The sequence below is a fragment of the Phoca vitulina genome, unplaced genomic scaffold, assembly GCF_004348235.1.
Source record: "Phoca vitulina isolate PV1807 unplaced genomic scaffold, GSC_HSeal_1.0 scaffold33, whole genome shotgun sequence".
NCBI lineage: Eukaryota > Metazoa > Chordata > Mammalia > Carnivora > Phocidae > Phoca > Phoca vitulina.
Window position 1 is genome coordinate 3512433 of NW_022589736.1, and position 19912 is coordinate 3532344.

The following is a 19912-nucleotide window of genomic DNA, read 5'->3' on the forward strand; positions in this document are numbered from 1 at the left end:
TACTAAACAATGAATGAACGGGTCAACCAGGAAATCAAATAAGAAATAAACACATTGAAACAAATGAAGATGAAAACACAATGCTCCAAAACCTCTGGGATGCAGCACAAGCTGTTCTAAGAACAAAGTATAGAGCAATACAGGCCTACCTCAAGAAGCAAGAAAAATCTCAAATAGACAACCTAATCTTACACCTAAAAGAGCTAGAAAAAGAAAAACAAAGCCTAAAGCCAGCAGAAGGAAGAAAATAATAAAGATAGAGCAGAAATAAGTGATATAGAAACTAAAGAAAACAATAGATCAATGAAACCAGGAGCTGGTTCTTTGAAAAAACTAATAAAATTGATAAACCCCTAGCCAGACCTATCAAAAAGAAAAGAGAAAGGACCCTAAATAAATAAAATCACAAATGAGAGAGGAGAAATAACGACCAACACCACAGAAATACAAACAATAAGAGGATATCATAAAAAACTATATGCCAAAAAAATGGACAACTTGGAAGAAATAGATAAATTCCTAGAAACATATAATCCACCCAAACTGAAACAGAGAGAAATAGAAAATTTGAACAGACCGATAACCAGCAAAGAAACTGAATCAGTAATCAAAAACTCCCAACAAACAAAAGTCCAGGGCCTAATGGCTTCCCAGGGGAATTCTACCAGCATTATCCTAATTCCAAAATCAGATAAAGACTCCACTTAAAAAAGAGAACTTCAGGCCAATAGCCCTGATGAACACGGATGCAAAAATTCTCAATAAAATACTAGCAAACCAAATCCAATAATACATTAAAAAAAAAAAAAATCATTCACTACAATCAAGTGGGATTTATTCCTGGACTGCAAGTGTGGTTCAATATTCACAAATCAATCAACATGATTTACCACATTAATAAAAAAAAGGATAAAAACCATGACCATTTCAGTAGATGCAGACAAAGCACAATACCCATTCATGATAAAAACCCTCAACAAAGCAGGTATAGAGGGAACATACCTCAATATATAATAAAGGCCATCTATGAAAAACCCACAGCATCTTCAATGGGGAAAAAATGAGAGCTTTTCCTGTATGGTCAGGAACACGACAGGGATGTCTGCTCTCACCAGTGTTACTTAATATAGTACTGGAAGTCCTGGCCTCAGCAATCAGACAACAGAAAGAAATAAATGTCATCCAAATCGGCAAGGAAGAAGTCAACACTTCCACTATTTGCAGACGACATGATAGCCTATATGGAAAACTGGAAAGATTCTACCAAAAAACTGCTAGAACTGATACACGAATTCAGTAAAGTCACAGGTTACAAAATCAATGTATAGAAAAATCTTTTGCATATCTATACACCAATAATGAAGCGGCAGAAAGAGAAATTAAGGAATCAATTCCATTTATAACTGCACCAAAAACAGTTAAGATACCTAGGAATAAGCCTGACCAAACAGGTGAAAGACCTGTACACTCTGAAAACTATAAAACACTGATGAAAGAAATTGAAGATGACACAAAGAAATGAAAAGGCATTCCATGTTCATGATTGGAAGAACAAATATTGTGAAAATGTCTATATGACCCAAAGCAATCTACACATTTAATGCAATCCCTATCAAAATACCCACAGAATTTTTCACAGAGCTAGAACAAACAATCCTAAAATTTGTATGGAACCACAAAAGACCCTGAATAGGCAGAGCAGTCTTGAGAAAGAAAAAAAAGCTGGAAGCATAACAATTCCAGACTTCAAGCTCTTATTACGAAGCTGTAATCAAGATAGTGTGGTACTGGCACAGAAACAGACACATAAATCAGTGGAACAGAGTAGAGAACCCAGAAATGGACCTTCAACTCTATGGTCAACTCATCTTCGACAAAGCAGGAAAGAATATCCAATGGAAAAAAGATAGTCTCTTCAACAAATGATGTTGGGAAAACTGGACAGCCACATGCATAAGAATGAAACTAGACCACTTTCTTACACCATATACAAAAATAAATTCAAAATGGATCAGAGACCTAAATGTGACACCTGAAACCATAAAAATCCTAAAGAGAACACAGGCAGTAATTTCTCTGACAGTGGCAGTAGCAACTTCTTTCTTGGTATGTCCTCAAAAGCAAGGGAAACAAAAGCAAAAATGAACTACTGGGACTTCATCAAGACAAAAAGGTTCTGCACAGCAAAGGAAACAATCAACAAAACTAAAAGGCAACTTTTGGAACAGGAGAAGATATATGCAAATGATGTATCTAATAAAGGGTTAGTATTCAAAATACATAAAGAAGTTATAAAACCCAACACCCCACAAATGCATAGTCCTATTAAAAAATAGGCAGAAAATGTGAACAGACATTTCTCCAAAGATATCTGGAGAGCGAACAGACACATGAAAAGATGCTCAACATCACCCATCATCAAGGAAATGCAAATTAAAACCACAATGAGATAAAACATCACACCTGTCAGAATGACTAAAGTTAACAAGACAGGAAACAACAAATGTTGGAGAGAGGATCTGGAGAAAGGGGAACCCTCATGCACTGTTGGTGGGAATGCAAACTGGTGCAGCCACTCTGGAAAACAGTATGGAGGTTCCTCAAGAAGTTAAAAATAGAAGTACCCTGTGATCCAGCAATCAAACTACTGGGTATTTACCCAAAGCATACAAGAACACTAATTCAAAGGGATACATGCACCCCAATGTTTATTTACAATAGCAAAACTATGAAATCAGCCCAGCTATCCATCAACTGATAAACAGATAAAGAAGATACGGTATATATGTACAACGGAATATTACTCAGCCATCAAAAAGAATGAAATCTTGTCATTACATGGATGGAGCTAGAGAGTATGACGCTAAGTGAAATAAGTCAGAGAAAGACAAATACCATATGATTTCACTCATATGTAGAACTGAAGAAACAAAACAGATGGCAAGGGGAAAAGAGAGAGAGAGAGAAACCAAGAAATAGACTCTTCACTCTAGAGAACACACTGCTGGTCACCAGAGGGGAGGGGGCTGGGGGGGTGGGTGAACAGGTGATCAGTATGAAGGAGCGCACTTGCTGTGATGAGCACTGGTGACATATGGAAGCGCTGAATCACTACACTGTACACTAATGTTACACTGTGTTGACTAACTGGAATTGAAAACTTTTAAAAATAAATAAAACTCAATAGGAAGTTAAAAATATCAATCCCACTGTGTCTTTCTGGCACCCCTGCCGGTTTCTCACCTTTATCACGGTGCAGGTACCTGACGTTCAGCTCAGTTTCGGGAGTGACGTGCCCTCAGAAGTAAGCTCCCATTTACTCCACTCAGCCCCTCCATGCTTCGGTAACTCAGCAAGGCTCCAAGTTATGCACAGACCTATCGTCTCAAAGTCGTTCTCAGGGGCTTTAAACATCCGCATTTTTCTGAGGTGAACCCAGGTTTTCAGAAGACCACATTTCCAGGCATTCAAACGTCACAAAAATTTACTAAATCTTGAGTTTTTAGGAATTAGAGAGGCAGGCAACTGCCTAGATGCAGGAGTTACAGAACGGCAGCGCCTACATATGAGCTCTGATCTTGAACGCAGTGTTTAACATTTTTTAGGATTTGCATGGCTTGAGGTGAGGTACGAACTGGCCCTGGTCCCACAGCCTCGCTGGGCCAAGTGAGCACACGCTATTATCCATCTCCAAGTTCCAGAAGTCACCAGAATGTCCCAAGGCAGCCAAAGATGCACTCCCCTTAAGAAATTTACCTGCATCATGTGCCTGGCCTTCCAAGTGGCCAAAGGTAAGACCACGTGAGTCAGGAACACAAAATGTAACAGAGATGGCAATGGGAAGAAATGTCACCTCTACAGGTAATTTAGTAACCAAGGAGAATAATTCATTTAAGGTAACTAGTTAAGTGACAACCTCTCTTGTTAGTCCAAATGTTACAGGAACTCATTAATTCCAACTGTAATCAACCAATATAAATGACCTTACCAAAGGGTTCACCAAAAACCAGACTAAACTGACCAACAAGGTAGAACTATGGGTATTTTAGTAACTAATAATTCGTACTTTCAAGACAGAGAAAATAGATCTTTTTTAACGGGAGAGCACATACCCACTGGCTCAGGGGGCTGGACCAAGAATTTACTCCAGGTCTTTCTAGTCCTCCAAGTGTCAATGTCTACATCCTTCCTCCCACACGTCCACACACGCTACTAACTGCGCATACTTCGTGTGGAAACACACCAGATCCATCCCCACACCAGAGCTCGGCAGAAGCATTATCCATAGGAGGAACTTTTACGTAACCCCAGCAAATGTGGCCATGCCTCAGGTACTTAGCACTCACATGAGCCCACTCCTTATTCTTGGGTTTGTTCCAACCTTTTTTTTTTTTTTTTTTTAAGAGAGACAGAGAGCACAAGCAGGGGGAAAGGCAGAGGGAGAGGGAGAAGGAGACTTCTGCTGAGCTTGGAGCCCGACATGGGGCTCGATCCCAGGACCTGGAGATCATGACCTGAGCCGAAGGCAGACGCTTAACCATCTGAGCTACCCAGGTGCCCTGGCAGTAATGTTTTCTACATAGGGGATACAAGTTAAACGTTCTGAATAAAAAATACCAATGAATTAATTCCTACCGTTCAGTTAATTTCACTTGTACTGCACAGTCACCCACATAGAGAGAACTCATCTCAAAGTGTGCATAGACCACTGTGTGTGCACACTAGGTTCTCGGCTGTGCCCACCGCACAGCGCGTGCACATGGAGACACCAGGTGTCGACACTCCCAGAGACTCGTCAGCAACCAGCACTTCTACAGAATCGCCTCTAGCTTCTCTTCAGGCTGCCACGTTGGTTACCACCTGATGCTCATCACATTAAGAGAAAACCTCTTCTGAAAAGCTCCACACGTCTTAACCTTCATTCATGTAGTTAAATCTCACATTTGTTTAGTAACAATTAGGTTGAAAAGTCTTATAATAGTATCAAGGGCTGAATGTACTCACTGTCAGCTTCTCCTCCCGTTTCTTCCGGTAGCCAAAGGAATTCTTCCTAGACAAGAGGAAAGCAAAAGACTGTGAATTTTTTCCCACTTGGAAGGTTTTTCATTGAACACATGTATGTGCACACATAGTCTTTCTTACTTTGTAATCTGTTACAGTTGACTTTTGATTGCAAAATCCCAACCTTAGGAAGTATAAGCAAAACAAAAATTTTATAGTAAAAGACTAAAAGTAATGTCTAGATTTAAAAAAAAAAAAAAAAGAAAAACATTTACTGACAGAATTTTCCTAGTGGTCATTTAGAATTTTTGTTACAGAAACACTTGAATGTCCATTCAGTTGCAATGATGAGATATATAAAATCAGACAATGAGCTAACAGGTGAACTGTTAAACACTGCTAATGAAAATACATCAGGTTAATCATCGAAGTGGAAAGACCCAGAAGCAGGCTGGTGTGCTCTCACGCCCTCCCTCAGCCCTGACATGACTTCGCCAGCCCACTCCCGCTACCCCCCGGCTGGCAGCAGGGTTTCCAAGCCCCGGGAACCAGTGATACCAGCTTCTGGCTGCGTGCACAGGGCTCTAGATTTCTGGGGGCCAGCACCATGCCCGGCACTGAAGCAACAAACACCAACAGAGTGGCCAAGGCCCAGCAGGCCCTGAGGCCATATGCCTCAGACAGGCATGCCCCGGACAGGCTTCCGTGGCCTAACAGCCCACAAGCTAATTCTATTCCATAATATTTGTTTTAATTTACTTATCCCTTTGTTATTTCAACTGAATACACTGGTACTGTGTAAGCTGGAAAGGAGTTCAAAGAAGTAATCTTGACTGATTCCTTTACTTTACAGAAAACCTATAAGCAGTCTTGCCCAAGATGGCCTAACGAGCTTAGAGCTTAGGGCCCTCGTCTGTGATGTATTTGAAAATAACAATTATAAAACATGCCTAAATTGATGGAATTTGAAAACACTAATAACTTATTAGGACAGGTAGGTCGTAGCTGTCTGACAGCAGCTCTGAAGGACTCACCTCCCTCTCCCTAAGCCAGGAGGCGACTCCGCACTGCTCTGCTCCACTCGACCAGACCCAACCTCCCTCTTGGTGTAGGTTGGAGGATTCTGTATCCGTGTTCTAGGCTGACCTGTCTGCCGTGTTTGTGGGCTTCGAACACCATTAATTAGCCGGTCTGCAGTGAAGTTAAATATTGAAGGGCTTTCTAATAGCCCAGCTCCTCTCTCTGCACTGGGAATGGTGTGGCGTAGATGAGATTTACTAGGATTCCTGTAAACAAAAGGTTTGCAAACATTCAGTTATAATGCGATCATGGCATCCTAAAATGAGACTGCTAATATATGAATGTCTCAGCTAAAATGTGCTGTTTAGAAAAATATTAAAAACATTGCACATTGTGTCTGAGAGTGCAAATCTATGAAGTATCAATGTCCTGCTTAGCGGCAGTGCGAGCCCACATTAAAGGCAGACACACGCAGATACAAGCTGCAGAGAATCTGTAGGCACTCCGACACACATTTCAGGGGTTCCTCTCACAGAATGTCATTCTATGCCTCGAGCAGTTTGATCTGCACTGGTCCAACAAATCCCAACAGATCATCAGAAGCAGCTTCTTCACTTAGTAAAAGTGACTCGTGCGTGTGGTGAGGATTGCCAGGTTTAACACCATCTGTCCTGCTTTGCTGTTCGAGAACACACCGTGGCAGTGTCCCGTTACCACAAACCCCAGACAACCGCAGCATTTCAACCGCTCATGGAACTTGCCTGCTTCTTGGAGGGTACTGTCTGAGCGAAGTCAGAGGAGATGCTGCAGGTTTGAAGGTTGGAGACGTAAACCCATTTATAAATCCAGTATTTGGAAATGGAGTTACCTAGATTCATTAAAAACAAACACGTCAACAAGCCATAAACAGACCTGGAATTGGCTAACACTGTACGCACCTTGTGGTTGCCTGGGTTGTTTCTCGACATTGTATTCCATTTTATACTGAAAATATTCCCAGGCTGAAAAGAACATGGTGTTAGATCATTGCCAATGACCAGTATTTCCTGAGCCAGGCTGGGGGCTAAGACCTTTTTCTGGGCCGACTTGGGTGATCTTCCCACAGCAGCCTGCCAAGGAAGCCAACTGACACCTGTGCGGAGGCTATACCTGAGAACAAGCTGTGACAGAAAACGGATGTTAGGGACAGCGTAGGACCAAAAATTGTTGATTTAAAAAAAAAAGCAACAGAGGGGAAACTTTGGGGCAGAAAGATACCCTTGGGACTTTGTGAGAATCCTCAACGTATGTTTGAGAACAGCTCCCAGAGTCAGACTGTTTAAAAATGGATCAACCAGAACCAGATTCTGAAGATTGTAAACCATGCTAAGATCACCCATGACAAATCATTTCCTTTTACATACACAACTCTGGTATTTGCATTAATTGTGCTTAAGAGTTTAAAAAATAAATCAGTTCCTAACCCAATAATTTAACACGACTTGCTGAGAATTCACAGGCACTATATCTTCACATCTGCTCAAAATGACACGGTATGCTTTAAAGCAAGCAAAAAGCTTCACATGCCCACCCCCAAACCAGGATCAAAGGAACCCTCCTCAATGGCCAGACAACTGACCTCAGGTGCCAACGGCCCCTGCTCCAGGACGGATACGGGGCCGATTAGAGAAATGAGAGAAGTGACTCAAGAGGAACTGAACAGCACAAGCGTGGCGGCTAGCCTCCGTGGGGAGAAATTCTTTAACACAAGAGTTTAAGGACTCTATCTCCCTTGCAGGTTCTCTCATCATGTATCAGGCTACATGGCTGTTGGCACACTTACAGAAAGGAGCAAAGATTTCAAAAAAGTAGTGCATTATCAGGATTCCCTCTGAAGAGAGAAGCAACTCTGAATGACAGCACCTGTCTGCTAACTGCCCCCTGCCCCCACTGCGGTGGTTCTAGACCTCGGGGCTCTGCCAGCGCCCAAGGACCTCTCCTCACCCTTCCCCATCTGCCCTTCTCACGTCCCCTAAGCTACGGGCCAAAACCACACGCCCCAGGGCCCATTTAAGAAGCTGTACAGTTCTGTCTCCCAGTTCCCCGCCTCAGCCTCTGGGTCAGCTCAGAGATACCCACAATGCCACCCCCCCCCCCCCAGTGCCTCGGCACACGCTGCCCACTCTCCTGCAGCCCCTCTCCCTCCCACCCCTTCTGATAAGCTCAACAGAAGAGGACATAACAGCTGAAAAACCCCTAATTATAAGTTCCATAGTATTCGGTCCCATTTCCTCAATTATTGCCTGTTTGACGGACATCGTTTGTCTTCCAGGCCACATTCTTTCACAGACATCTCTTTACGTGTCAGTATGAAACAGGCACCAACCGTCCCAGCTGAGGCGATGCTCTTCTCCCCAGCTCACCCCCTTCAGTCAACATCCTCTTTCTACCATGAGTGGTAACGAGAGCCCCAGATAACATCCCCACATCCCCCACCTGACCTGAGCACCACACAACTGGCCCTGACTCGGTCCACAGCCGTATCCTCAAAGTCATTAACTCAACTCCTGCTTTCTGACCACGACCTTCCACACCCTCCACCTTCTCGCTCTCTGGTTCCAACGAAAGCTGCCCTGCAACCTCGGGTGCACCTGTCCATCAGTCCATCCCCACTGTCTCAGGTGGGAGGCCAACAGACTGGGGCTGATCAGACCAGTCCTGACTCTCACATCCCACACTCCACCGAGCTCATGCCAGTGCCCAGGCAGGGTGCACCTGACCTCTCTAACCCCTCCAGCAGCACAACTGGAGAAAAGCGACTAGATCCACTACACAGGCCAGCCAACTCTGGGGCTGGTGTGAGAAAAAAAGCTTGTAGGTCTTCTACTTGTCCTCAACTGTTAAAGTCTATTAAAACACCTCTGTCTCCTTAAAAGCATCTCTCCTTGCAAGCCCCCCATGCTCAGGCATAACCCAGGGATCCCAGACTTAGGATCACATTTTGTGCTTTACTGGGGATTACACAGCTTAGGAAGGTACTGCTATACAGGAGGGCAGGGGGACTGGGCCAAGGATCAATATGACAGTCTATGAAGGTTTTTTTTTTTTAAATGTACACAGCTGCGTATCGATCTCCCAATTAAGTTTAAATCCACAAAAGAACCTGAAGGTCTGTTTTACCATGGCAAACTGTCTGTGTACCTGGTTCCCCCACTACAACATCTCTATCCTTCCAAGCACCTCATGCAGTGTCCACAACGTCCTGCCGCACAAGCTCCACGTAAGGACAGGACTCACCAGGGGCGGATCGAGATAGCTGTGTGTTGCCGACCACGTCTGGGGGGCGATCAGGCTGTATAGGGGGAGCTGCTGCTGGGGGCTGTAGACGGGAGGTAAGTAAAAGGAGGCTGTGTAGCGCTGCTGCGCGTAAAGGCTCATGTCCAGAGGTCTAAATCCGTTCTTTGGCAAAAATGTGTTTATAGCTATTGCCTTTGCTTTTATCCGTGCCTGTTTGGGAATACAGAAATTTCTATCAGAATACTCAAGAACTGACTGGCAAGTAAAGAAAGTATAACCCATGGTCTTGCTTACCTTAATTGGTTTTCCTTGAAAAGTTTTCACTTCTTCTCGCAGATACTTGTAAGCCTGAGGGCAAAATCACCCAAAGTACCAGTGTTAATCTTATAAATAAGATGAACTGACAGTTAACTCAGGACCTTGAATAAGGAATGGTATAGTTAAAATATGAGGGACAAGACCTAGAACCTACTTTGGGTCACAGATTCCTTAAAAGAACCTCTAGGAGCTAAGGAGCCTCTAGCAAAAAATCTCATGAACAACATTTGCATACAATTCTTTTAGTATTAACAGATACCACAAAAGCCTCCCACAACCACAGGCTAAGGATCCTGACCTGGGGAAAATAATGGACACTACGCCCCTAACACTAAACCCCAGTTTGAAAATGGAATTGCACAGTTCAAGAGAGGGAAACATTCAGATTGCAGTATTTCTGCAGCTCCTTATTCTTCTCCAAAGTGCCCTCCCTAACTGGGAAGGCTCTGCGCCACCTGCCCTGACCTTGGCCTACCGCCCCCCGTCCTGGTGAGGAGTGCTGGCACCCGCCCCACTGACAAGACTCTGCTCGTCCCCCACCGCCCAGCCCTCCTGTGCCCTTTCCCTCCATCCCACTCAAACCCATCCTTCAGATGGCTGTTTCTCTCGTCTCAACTTCCCAGCATCCACATCACCTACCACTTAACACCGTACAGCTGACCCTTGAACAACACGGGTTTGAACTGCAAGGGTCCACTTATATGTGGACTTCTTTCGATAAACACAGGACAGTACAATGAACGTATTTTCTCCTGATTTTCTTCACAGTATTTTCTTTTCTCTAGCTTACTGTATTGTAAGAACACAGTATATAATAAAAACAACATACAAAACGTGTTGATTGTTGCTGTTATCAGTAAGGCTTCAGGTAGGTGAGCGGTAGACCATTAATAGTTCAGATGTGGGGAGTCCATAGTTCTACGTGGATTCCTCCCTGCATGGGGTCAGCATCCCCAACTCCCCTGCTGCTCAGGGGCCAACTGTACTGGCATTCCTGGAAGCATGTTAATGTTTCCCCCAAATAAGATTCCACCTTTAGGTCAGGGAGACCATCTTCACTCCTTGCTTCTCCTCACAGAGCTTCCCCAGGGCCTTTTCAACTATCTGACACACACAATGATGCCTTGTGAAACTTAAAATTATGTTCAAATTTCCCAGACACTTTCCAAATATTAAAACTTTCTCTACCCAGATGAAACAACAGAATTCATTTTCATGGGCTGCTTGTCTTACATGTCCTTAGAAAATAATGTCATATGCTTTACTGCTACAAAAACTGTCTTCACAAACACCTATTTCAGTTTCTATAACCTGATTTCCTCTGCATTTTAAAATCAAATTTAGGACCACCATGCAGTAGTAATCTCCAGGCCCCAATTTAGCGCCCTCCACATACTACTTGTGAAGTATGGATAACGCTGAGCTCCATGGGGTTGGGAACAGCTTACCTGCTGTGCATCAGCTTCGGTTTCAAATGTAATAAACCAATTATCATTATAGGCAAATTCACAGTTTATAAATTTCGGTAAATTGTCTCCTTTAAATAGTGCTTCTACTTCCTACAGGAAATAGAGATGTAGAAATTAATTCTCGACTACGCCACATTTGTCCTCACCAAGTAGAAAGGACGCATACACTCAAGGACAGATCCTTAGACAAAGAGTCCAACGTACGGACAGCTAGTAAGCCTCTTTCAGAAGAGCTGAGGAGCTGACTGGCACAGAAAATAAGTCCACAACTTATTGATAGCTTTTCTTTGTACACCAAGGTACCATGAAGCTAAATTAATGTGAAAATATCATATCACTCTACCAGAAAGCTGATAACTTACACAATTGGGGAACGAGGTGGTGGTGTGAGAAATTTAAACATTAGCTGAACTTTTGTTTCTGGCCAAGATGGACCAGATTTATCTTCCCATTGAAACAATTATATGAAAGAACAGTTTTAGACAGCAGAGCTCAGGCCATGCAGGGCATGTGAGCCTGGGGTGCCCATGGGGGCCCCACAGCCCCCCAGTGCCAGGGAGGTGAGCATGACCCGGCCGCACACGAGCAGGGCTCTCACGGGGTCTCCCACGGCACAGCATGCATAAACGGCCCCTGCAATGATTACAGGGAACAGCTGCAGCACTCACAGGGACAGGAGGTGTGTCTGCCCCCACCGGGCCGAGCAGAAAACACTCCCAATGCACAGGGGCTCAGGCACAGTGTGCAGAAGGGCACTGCTCTGGCGTGGGCAAGAACAGGCCCTGCAGTCATGTGGCCCTACTTCCGCCTGACAACACTCCTAAAGGGTCAAACTGAACCTCAAATAAAGCTCAACATCAGTTCCAAGAAATAATACAAAAACATTTAGTACTCAATAAAGTAAAATCCAAAATGCCTGGCATCCATTCAAAATTCACCGGGCGCACAAAGAAACAGAAAAATAAGACCTGAAGGAGAAAAAAAATCAATCAAATTAGGCCCAGAAATGATACAAATGATAGAATAAAAATGCAAGAATATTAAAATAGTTCTTAGATATGTATCCTATATTCAAAAAGGTAAGACTGAGCACGTTAAATAGAAACACAGAAGAGGAAAGAAACAAAGACCCAAAAAGAACTCCGGAATGAAAAATGCACTACGTTGCATTAGCAGTTAGTTAGGAACTTTGAAAAGAGAAGGGAGAAGAGAAAAAGTGCATGAAGAAATAACACCTCAGGAAACTTCCGTTCAAGAAACTCACAAGCTACATCAAGGGGTATCACCATCAAATTGCTTAAAATCTTCAAAGCACTGAGAAAAAGGGAGCCGTGCCGACATGCAGAGGAACAAAGACCAGAATGACAGACCAGCCCCAGAAACAACGCACACCAGAACACAGGCGAACAGCATCTTTAGATACAGGAAGGGAACACAAGCCTATAATCCTGAGTTCTACACCCGGAGAAAATAGCTTCCATGAATGAAGGCAAAATAAAGATTTTCTCAAAAAGAATGAATAAATAAAAGAAAAAAGAAAAAAATTTCTCAAACACACAAAAGCTGAAAAACCTCCCTGCCAGGAGAGCCGCACCACAAGAAATAAAGGATGAAACAGGCAGAAAGGAGGCCAGAGGAAGTGTAGACTTGAACACGGGCATGAAAAGCACTGTAAATTGTAAATACTGGATAAACAGGAAACACATTTTTCTTACTTTTAATCTCTTGAAAAGAAAACTAACTTGTTGGAAGCAAACATAACCAAGTCCTGTGTGGTTTAGGACTACCCAGCGTGCCCGCCAGGCTCAGGAGGTGGAGCGAGCCTCGGAAGGGGGAGCAGTGGGGCACTATTAACTACAGGCAGACGCGGACCAGCTGAACGTGTCACTACAAACCCTAAAAGCAGCCACTAAAACAAAGAGTTATATCTAATAAGCCAAAAAAGGAAACAAAAATAATGAATTTAACCCAAGTAGAAAGGGAGGCATGGAAAGAAAGGAAAATGAGGAACAGGACAAAGAGAAAACAAGCAGCAAGGTGGCAAATTTAAACCCAATCACATTACTGATCACTTACATGTGACCGGTCCAAACTCCCCACTCAGAAGGCAGAGAACTTCAGACTGGCTCAGAAAAGCAGGACCCAACTCTAGGCAGCCCACAAGAAGTCCACTCAAAACCCTGGGGTGGCGCCCCTGACACCACAGTCGATTCAAAGCAAAATGTCACCAGGGGATTGGGGCCATTTTATGAAAGACTATTAATCAACCAAATGAACTACAATTTAAAGAATTTTCCAACCACTGACAAGCACGGGGCTGCACTGAAACAGGAAGAGCGTTCTGAAGCCCCTGGGGCAGGGGGCGCCAGCCTGAGCAGAGGGGCTCTGTGTGCTCAGTGCTCCGCAGGCTTCCTGTCCTCTCATTCAGCTTGCGCCGCTTCCCCCACCCCTTTCTGTTTCAACTCTTAGTTTACTAAAAAAACTAAAAAACTTCCATGGTTCAAGTTTTACAACAGACATAGGGTGTGCCGTTTGGAATAATATAAATATACCAAGATCAATGTCTGCAGCTAAAAGTAGAAAATTCTTCTTGGTTAGTCCTTACAAATATTTCAAAGCACCTATGTGTTAAATATCATTGTGAGTTAGTAAAGACATCCAGATTGGTAGAAAGGAATAAGATATTTCATATTTAGAACCTTAAAAAAAAAGGGACAAAAAAATTCATTCCTAATTTCTTTTTCTTCACATATAATATAGAACTAGTAAAAACAGCCTCAGCTGAACAGGAAGTAAAACTTGCTAGAACAATGCCATACTCAAGAAGGGTGTAATTTCTTATCCTAGGCTTGTTAGAACCCTCACCTTTGGTACACTACACCAAGAAGTGTCCTTCATACACCCACACACACACTAACCGATTTCCTCTGCAGAGACGGCTCTGAGAATGTCCGCGGCCCGAGTCCCTCGGGCCTACACCTCACGGAAGACGCGTGACTGACAAAGCAAACTTCCTAGGGTCTCGAAGAAGAGTCCCCGCAGCAGTGAACTGCCACGCTCTACACAGGTCAAGGGCTGACTCTATCGGAGCCTCACACAAAAGCTCTTGTGCAACCACCAGGTTTTCAATACACAACGCACCTCAGTTTAAGTGTCTGTACAGGTAACATTGTACAGCAAAGCAGGAACTGTAGACGACTTTTCAGGACTCTGACACTATCAAATACTGTGGTTTCCTAAAATTACTGCCTAAGTTGGTACTTTTCTTTTTTATTTTATTTATTTGAGATAGAGTGAGAGAGAGCAAGCACAAGTGGGCAGAGGGAGAGGGAGAAGCAGACTTTCCCCCCCGAGCAGGGAGTCCGATCTGGGGCTCGATCCCAGGACCCTGAGATCATGACCTGAGCCAAAGGCAGACGCTTCACCGACTGAGCCACCCAGGCTTCCCTGCCTCTTCAGTATTTTTTAATGTGAAGTATATAATGGAGTTCTGAGACCAAAAAATTTGAGTACCACTCTTACAAATGAATCACACTGCAACTAACAGTGTGTAAATCCTGGGAAGAAAGTGTTACTATGAGTATTCTTTACAATACACCCTCTAAAAAACAAAGAAGTAAACAGAAATAAACAAAAACCCACAAAAGACGTCCAACCGCCCTTCTGAGGAGACTTACTTCTACAGGAGTGGACTCAGGTATTTCACGCAGGATCACAATGCAACGACTCTGATTTGGCCTTACTTTTTCTCCCTTCTCATCCACTTGGACTAAAGGTAAAGCTACAAAGAGAAGAAAAATGAAGGGTAAAATACAAATATTAAAACAAATCATTTGCATTCTAGTTATGACATAATATAGACACTCCAGTGTGATGTGCTACATTGTATTTACTTAACACAATGAAGACACCTATATACAGTGGGATACCGTAACACAAGCCATCAGAAGGTTTTACACCCATCCCTCAGGTTAAATTTCTCAAAACTAAGGAGCACAGGAATTTTAAAAAGTCCTTTAAGAGCTAGAATAAATTTAACACCATGAAACAAGGATTCTCAACAGCCCAACCGACATGTAGATTACAACTCAAGAGCTACTGGCTTGTTCTTTTCTATGAGCGCCTAACGTAAAATAATTTTCCGTCCTATTACGACTTATTTTGAACTCACAACAAGGTGCCATGTGCGCCCCACACAGCCCTTCCCAGTGGTGACGTCCTCCACAACCGCAGCCCACGGTCTACATAAGGAGGGTGGTGCTGGGACAACAGTGCTAACACAGGGACAGGCTGGATTCAGACCTCACAAGTTTTTACATACACTCCTTTTTGTGATGTTCTGTTCTGGTGTCAGGTCTATGAAACCGTATCATGTATAGATTGCAGTCACAACACAACCATGACCACAATCAGGGCTCAGAGCTGTCCACCCCCACAAAGACATGTTATCAACATCAGGAATGAAGACTGACTTCACTACAGGTTCTACTAGTATTGAAAGGACCTAAGGGAGTATCATGAAAAAGTTCCTGCTAATAAACATTAAGTTAGACAACTTACACGAAACAGAAACATCCTTAAAGACACACGCTACCAAAGCTCGCTCTAAGATGACGGTCACCAACACAGACCCAGATCTAGGAGAGAAAAGAAAACTCAAGGCACACACGGTGTCCTCAGAGAATCCTACCAAACGCTTAAGAGAATACACTCCAATTCCACCTATGAAGCCAGAAGCTCTCTGATATCCAAACTAAACAAAAACAACACAAAGCAAGAAAACTATAGACCAATATCCCTGTGAACACAGATCAAAAATTCTTACCAAATTTTGCCAAATCAAATCCCACAATATATAAAAATAGTAATAAATCATGACAAGTGGGGTTTATCTCAGTAATGAAAGGTTGGTTTACCAATCGAAAATTAAGCAATGTAATTCACATTAATGGACTAAAAAACAAAAAAACATACCACTACCTCACAGATGCAGACAAAGTATTTGGCAAAATCCAACATTCCTGAAAAAAATTCTCAGCAAATTAGGAATGGAAGGGAAACCTCCTTACTTAGGAAAAATCAGCATCTAGCATCCTTACTGATCCTTACTGAAGACAGGACAAAGCAAAAACACCGACTCTCTCCACTTCCGGTCAACACTGTACTGGAGGTTTAAGCCAGGGCAATAATGCAAGAAAAAGAAACTGAACGCACCCAGACTGGGTATAAAGAGGTAAAACTTTCCATTCATAGGCAATAAGCTTATTTCTATGTAGAAAATCTGAAAAAATTTCCCAAAAAACTAGAATTGAGGAGTTCAACAAAGTTTTAGTATACAAAATCAACATACAAAAGAGAATCGTATTTTTACATACTAGCACTGATGAAAATTGAAATAAAAACATTATTTAAAATTGTGTCAAAAACAGGAAATAGTTATAAATCTGTTAAGATACAGACGACCTGTACATTGAAAACTGCAGAACATTACCAAGAGAAAATTATAAAAGATGTAAATAAATGGAGAGATACTGTGTTCACTACTGTTATGATGTCAATTCTCCCCCAAATTGATTTACAGATTCAATGCAATCCCAATAAAAATGTTTTTGAAAAACTGACACGTTGATTCTAAAATTCATATGGAAACGCAAAGCACTTAGAAGAGCCAAAACAAAGTTGAGAGATTCTGCACCTACTTGAAGACTTCTTACAAAGCCAGACTAATCAAGACACTGAAGTGCAAGTGTCAAAACAGAGAAGCAGATCAAGGACACAGAGCCCAGAGATAAACCCGCAGTGTGGGGACAGATGATCCCAACAACAGCACCAAGTCCAACTCAGTGGAGAAGGGAGAGTCTTTCCAGCTAACGGTGCTGGAACAGTTGCATACCCACATGTGAGGGGGCAGAGAACTTAGATTCATACCTCAAACCACGTACAAAGATTAGCTTAAAATGGACCACAGACCTAAATATGTAAACCCTAAAACTATAAAACTTCTGGGAGAAAACCTCCATGACTTTGGATTAAGAACAGATTTCTTAGATACAACACCAAAAGCAAGATCCATAAAAGAAAAAAATTAATGAATTGGACTATACAAAAAATTCAGTACTGCGTTCTTCAAAAAATACTGTTACTAGCAGAATAAAAAAGAGAAGCTAGAGACCAGGAGAATGCAAATCATATACCCGATTAACAGCTTATATCCAGGACATAGATAATACAGTATTTCAAATCACACACACACCCCCTCAAACCTCAATTGTAAGGAAACTAATAAAAAGGTGGGCTGGAGGGCACACGAACAGACATTTCATCAAAGATAAAAGGAGAGCAAACAAGCAGATGAAAAGATTGTCTGGTGTCACCAGGCATTAGGCAAACAGAAATTAAAACAGCAATGAGATAAAACTAGAAAATCTGCAAGTAAAATGCCCGTGCACAGCAAGTGCTTGCAAGGGTGTGGAGCAATGGAGGCCGCATCAGCCCACTCTGGAGACCCGCAGGCAATTTCACAAGTTAAAATACACCTACCATACCATCCCAACTACTGACCCCGAGAGAAATGGAAGCCTCTGTGCACACTGAGACTTTCACACCAATGCTCATGGCACGTTATTTGTAGTCAAAACCTGGCAATAACCAAGTCTATCAACTGCGGGGTGAATAAACCAAATGTGGTCTATCTACTGAATGGGATAGGACTCAGCCATAAAAAGCTATAAGCTATTGATAGACTCAACAATAATTATAAGAAACCAGATCCTCCCCCCTCCCAAAAAGGCTATTGCATGATTGATTCCATTTACATAAAGTTTTCAGAAAATGTAGACTAAGGTACAGCGACAAAAAGCAGACGAGTGGTTGCCTGAAGCAGGAGGAAACTCTCGGGGGCGACAGTATGTTCATTATCTTCATTACAGTAGTTCCACGTGTGTATAAAGATGTCATAATTTAACAAATGTACATGTAAACCACGTGTAATTTAAGGTGTGTAAATTCTGCCTCAAGAAAGCTGTAAAAACAAAACAACAAACAGGGATTGGCGAAACTCTCCGCGCCTCTCATCCCCCAGTTTTGTCCCCATGTTTGTGTGCTCCCCATAACGTTCACCTTTAGTCAGGACAGTCAGTCCCACTCAGGTCTTTATACTCATATCTAAACTCTGTACAGACATTATCATTTTGTACATATGTAAAATAGGCTTTTGTATTCAGCATTACGATTTTAAAATGGATTCTTGTTGAAAATGTAGCCTAGTTCGTTTTATTTGTTCTAGTATTCACCGTGAGGCTCTATCACAATGTATTTATATCTGAGTCTATTTTTAAATTAGCAATTTCAACTATATTTAAAGTGTAAAAACAAAGCATTTGAATCAGACATTCTGTACCACGCACTACGTACCACATGTATTATGACACAAAAACATAATTTACGCAATTCAATCAACACTAGAGTTTTGGTGTTGTACCAGGGAATATTCAAATTAAAATAAAATGTTATCAAGTGTCTACTGTGTATCTAATGTTCTATGTGAGGCATTTTTGGGGATGGGGATAAGATTTAAACAGGAGATCTCTGCTCACAGAGGCTTATTTATGTCACCCTGCCCAGAACTACAACTAATACGCTAACTACACTCTGTTCATTAGGTTACTACATATGCACATATATTTCTGTCTACAACTGGAGTGAAAAGAAGCAATCAGACACTCAAGAGCTGAAGGCAGATGGACAGGAGGTACCACTACAACTGCAGACCCCCCCGCACTGAGACGGTACTGGCAGGGAAGGCAGAAGAAGGGTGGGGAGGGTGGCAGGGCTGTGGGTCCACGGGGAGAAGTGGCTCCCTGCAGCAACCACACAGGGCACAGGGCAATTCAACATCCTCGTGCTCTGCATGAAGACTCCTAGCCAGCAAGCATCAACCGAGAAATCATCCACGGGGCAGCCAAGTTTCCAAGGAATGCCTAAAAGAAATAACTACATCTGGGATTCCTAACAATAACCAAAGAATGTTAACTGGGTAAAGTGTTTTTTAGGTTAGGAAAGCCACTGGCCTTTATAAGTGGGTCAGACAGAACCACACTCAACCAATCCATCGAACAGATTTCTGTTCTGGAGTGTCAAAAACAAAGCAATGCTGGAAAGCGTAAAGCTATCTTATCTTGGGACAGTGGTTATAATTTTCAGAATTCAAACTTCATAGATTATGTCTGCTCATTTCTTCACCATCTGCTCCAATAATTTAATGACCTTACAAAATCTGCCTAGGAACAGAAAGTAGAGAACTTTTATTTGTGAATAGAAATCCAACTAAGTTTTAAGATAAGACGTTCACCTATTCTTCTACGAAGTCAAATGCACACAAGAAAAAATCATCACTACCTGTCAGCCACGCCAGGGAGAGTACGGAAGCACTGCTGCCTAAGTGTCAGTGACGGAAAGTCACAGTGCTGACACGGGGAAATGGGGTTTTAATTCTGGCACGATGGATGTCCCCTTACTTAGAAATATTTGGGGCGGGGGGACACAATGTATGCTGTGTTCTTTGTGAAGGACTCAGAGCAGCCCTGAGAAGGGAGACTACAGAAATAATCCATCTGGTACTTGCAGTCCTATTACAGAAAGTGACTCTTTATAATTAAAAACAATCCCATTTAAAAAGATATCCAATGTATTGTACACTGAATTTCAAACTCATCCCCAGGGAAGCCATCCTGGGTGGCAGGGAGAACTGGAAGCAGTACAAAGGCCCTCAGAAAACTGTGGGCAGTGATGGTTTCGCAGATGTACACCGAGGTCCACACTGACCCTGC

At 42.6% G+C, this 19912-nt stretch overlaps 1 protein-coding gene across 2 annotated transcripts in view; it reads right to left on the reverse strand.

The window, feature by feature from the left end:
• Nucleotides 1-19912, reverse strand: part of LARP4B (La ribonucleoprotein 4B) — an 87784-nt gene that overhangs the window by 11262 nt on the left and 56610 nt on the right. For both annotated transcript variants that reach the window (XM_032425546.1, XM_032425547.1), the window contains exons 8-14: nt 14762-14865; nt 11064-11174; nt 9592-9645; nt 9298-9507; nt 6783-6889; nt 6036-6287; nt 5005-5050 (exon numbers count right to left, since the gene is read on the reverse strand). In XM_032425546.1, coding sequence (XP_032281437.1) covers nt 5005-5050; nt 6036-6287; nt 6783-6889; nt 9298-9507; nt 9592-9645; nt 11064-11174; nt 14762-14865 — 884 coding nt within the window. The remainder of the gene's footprint in view (nt 1-5004; nt 5051-6035; nt 6288-6782; nt 6890-9297; nt 9508-9591; nt 9646-11063; nt 11175-14761; nt 14866-19912) is intronic.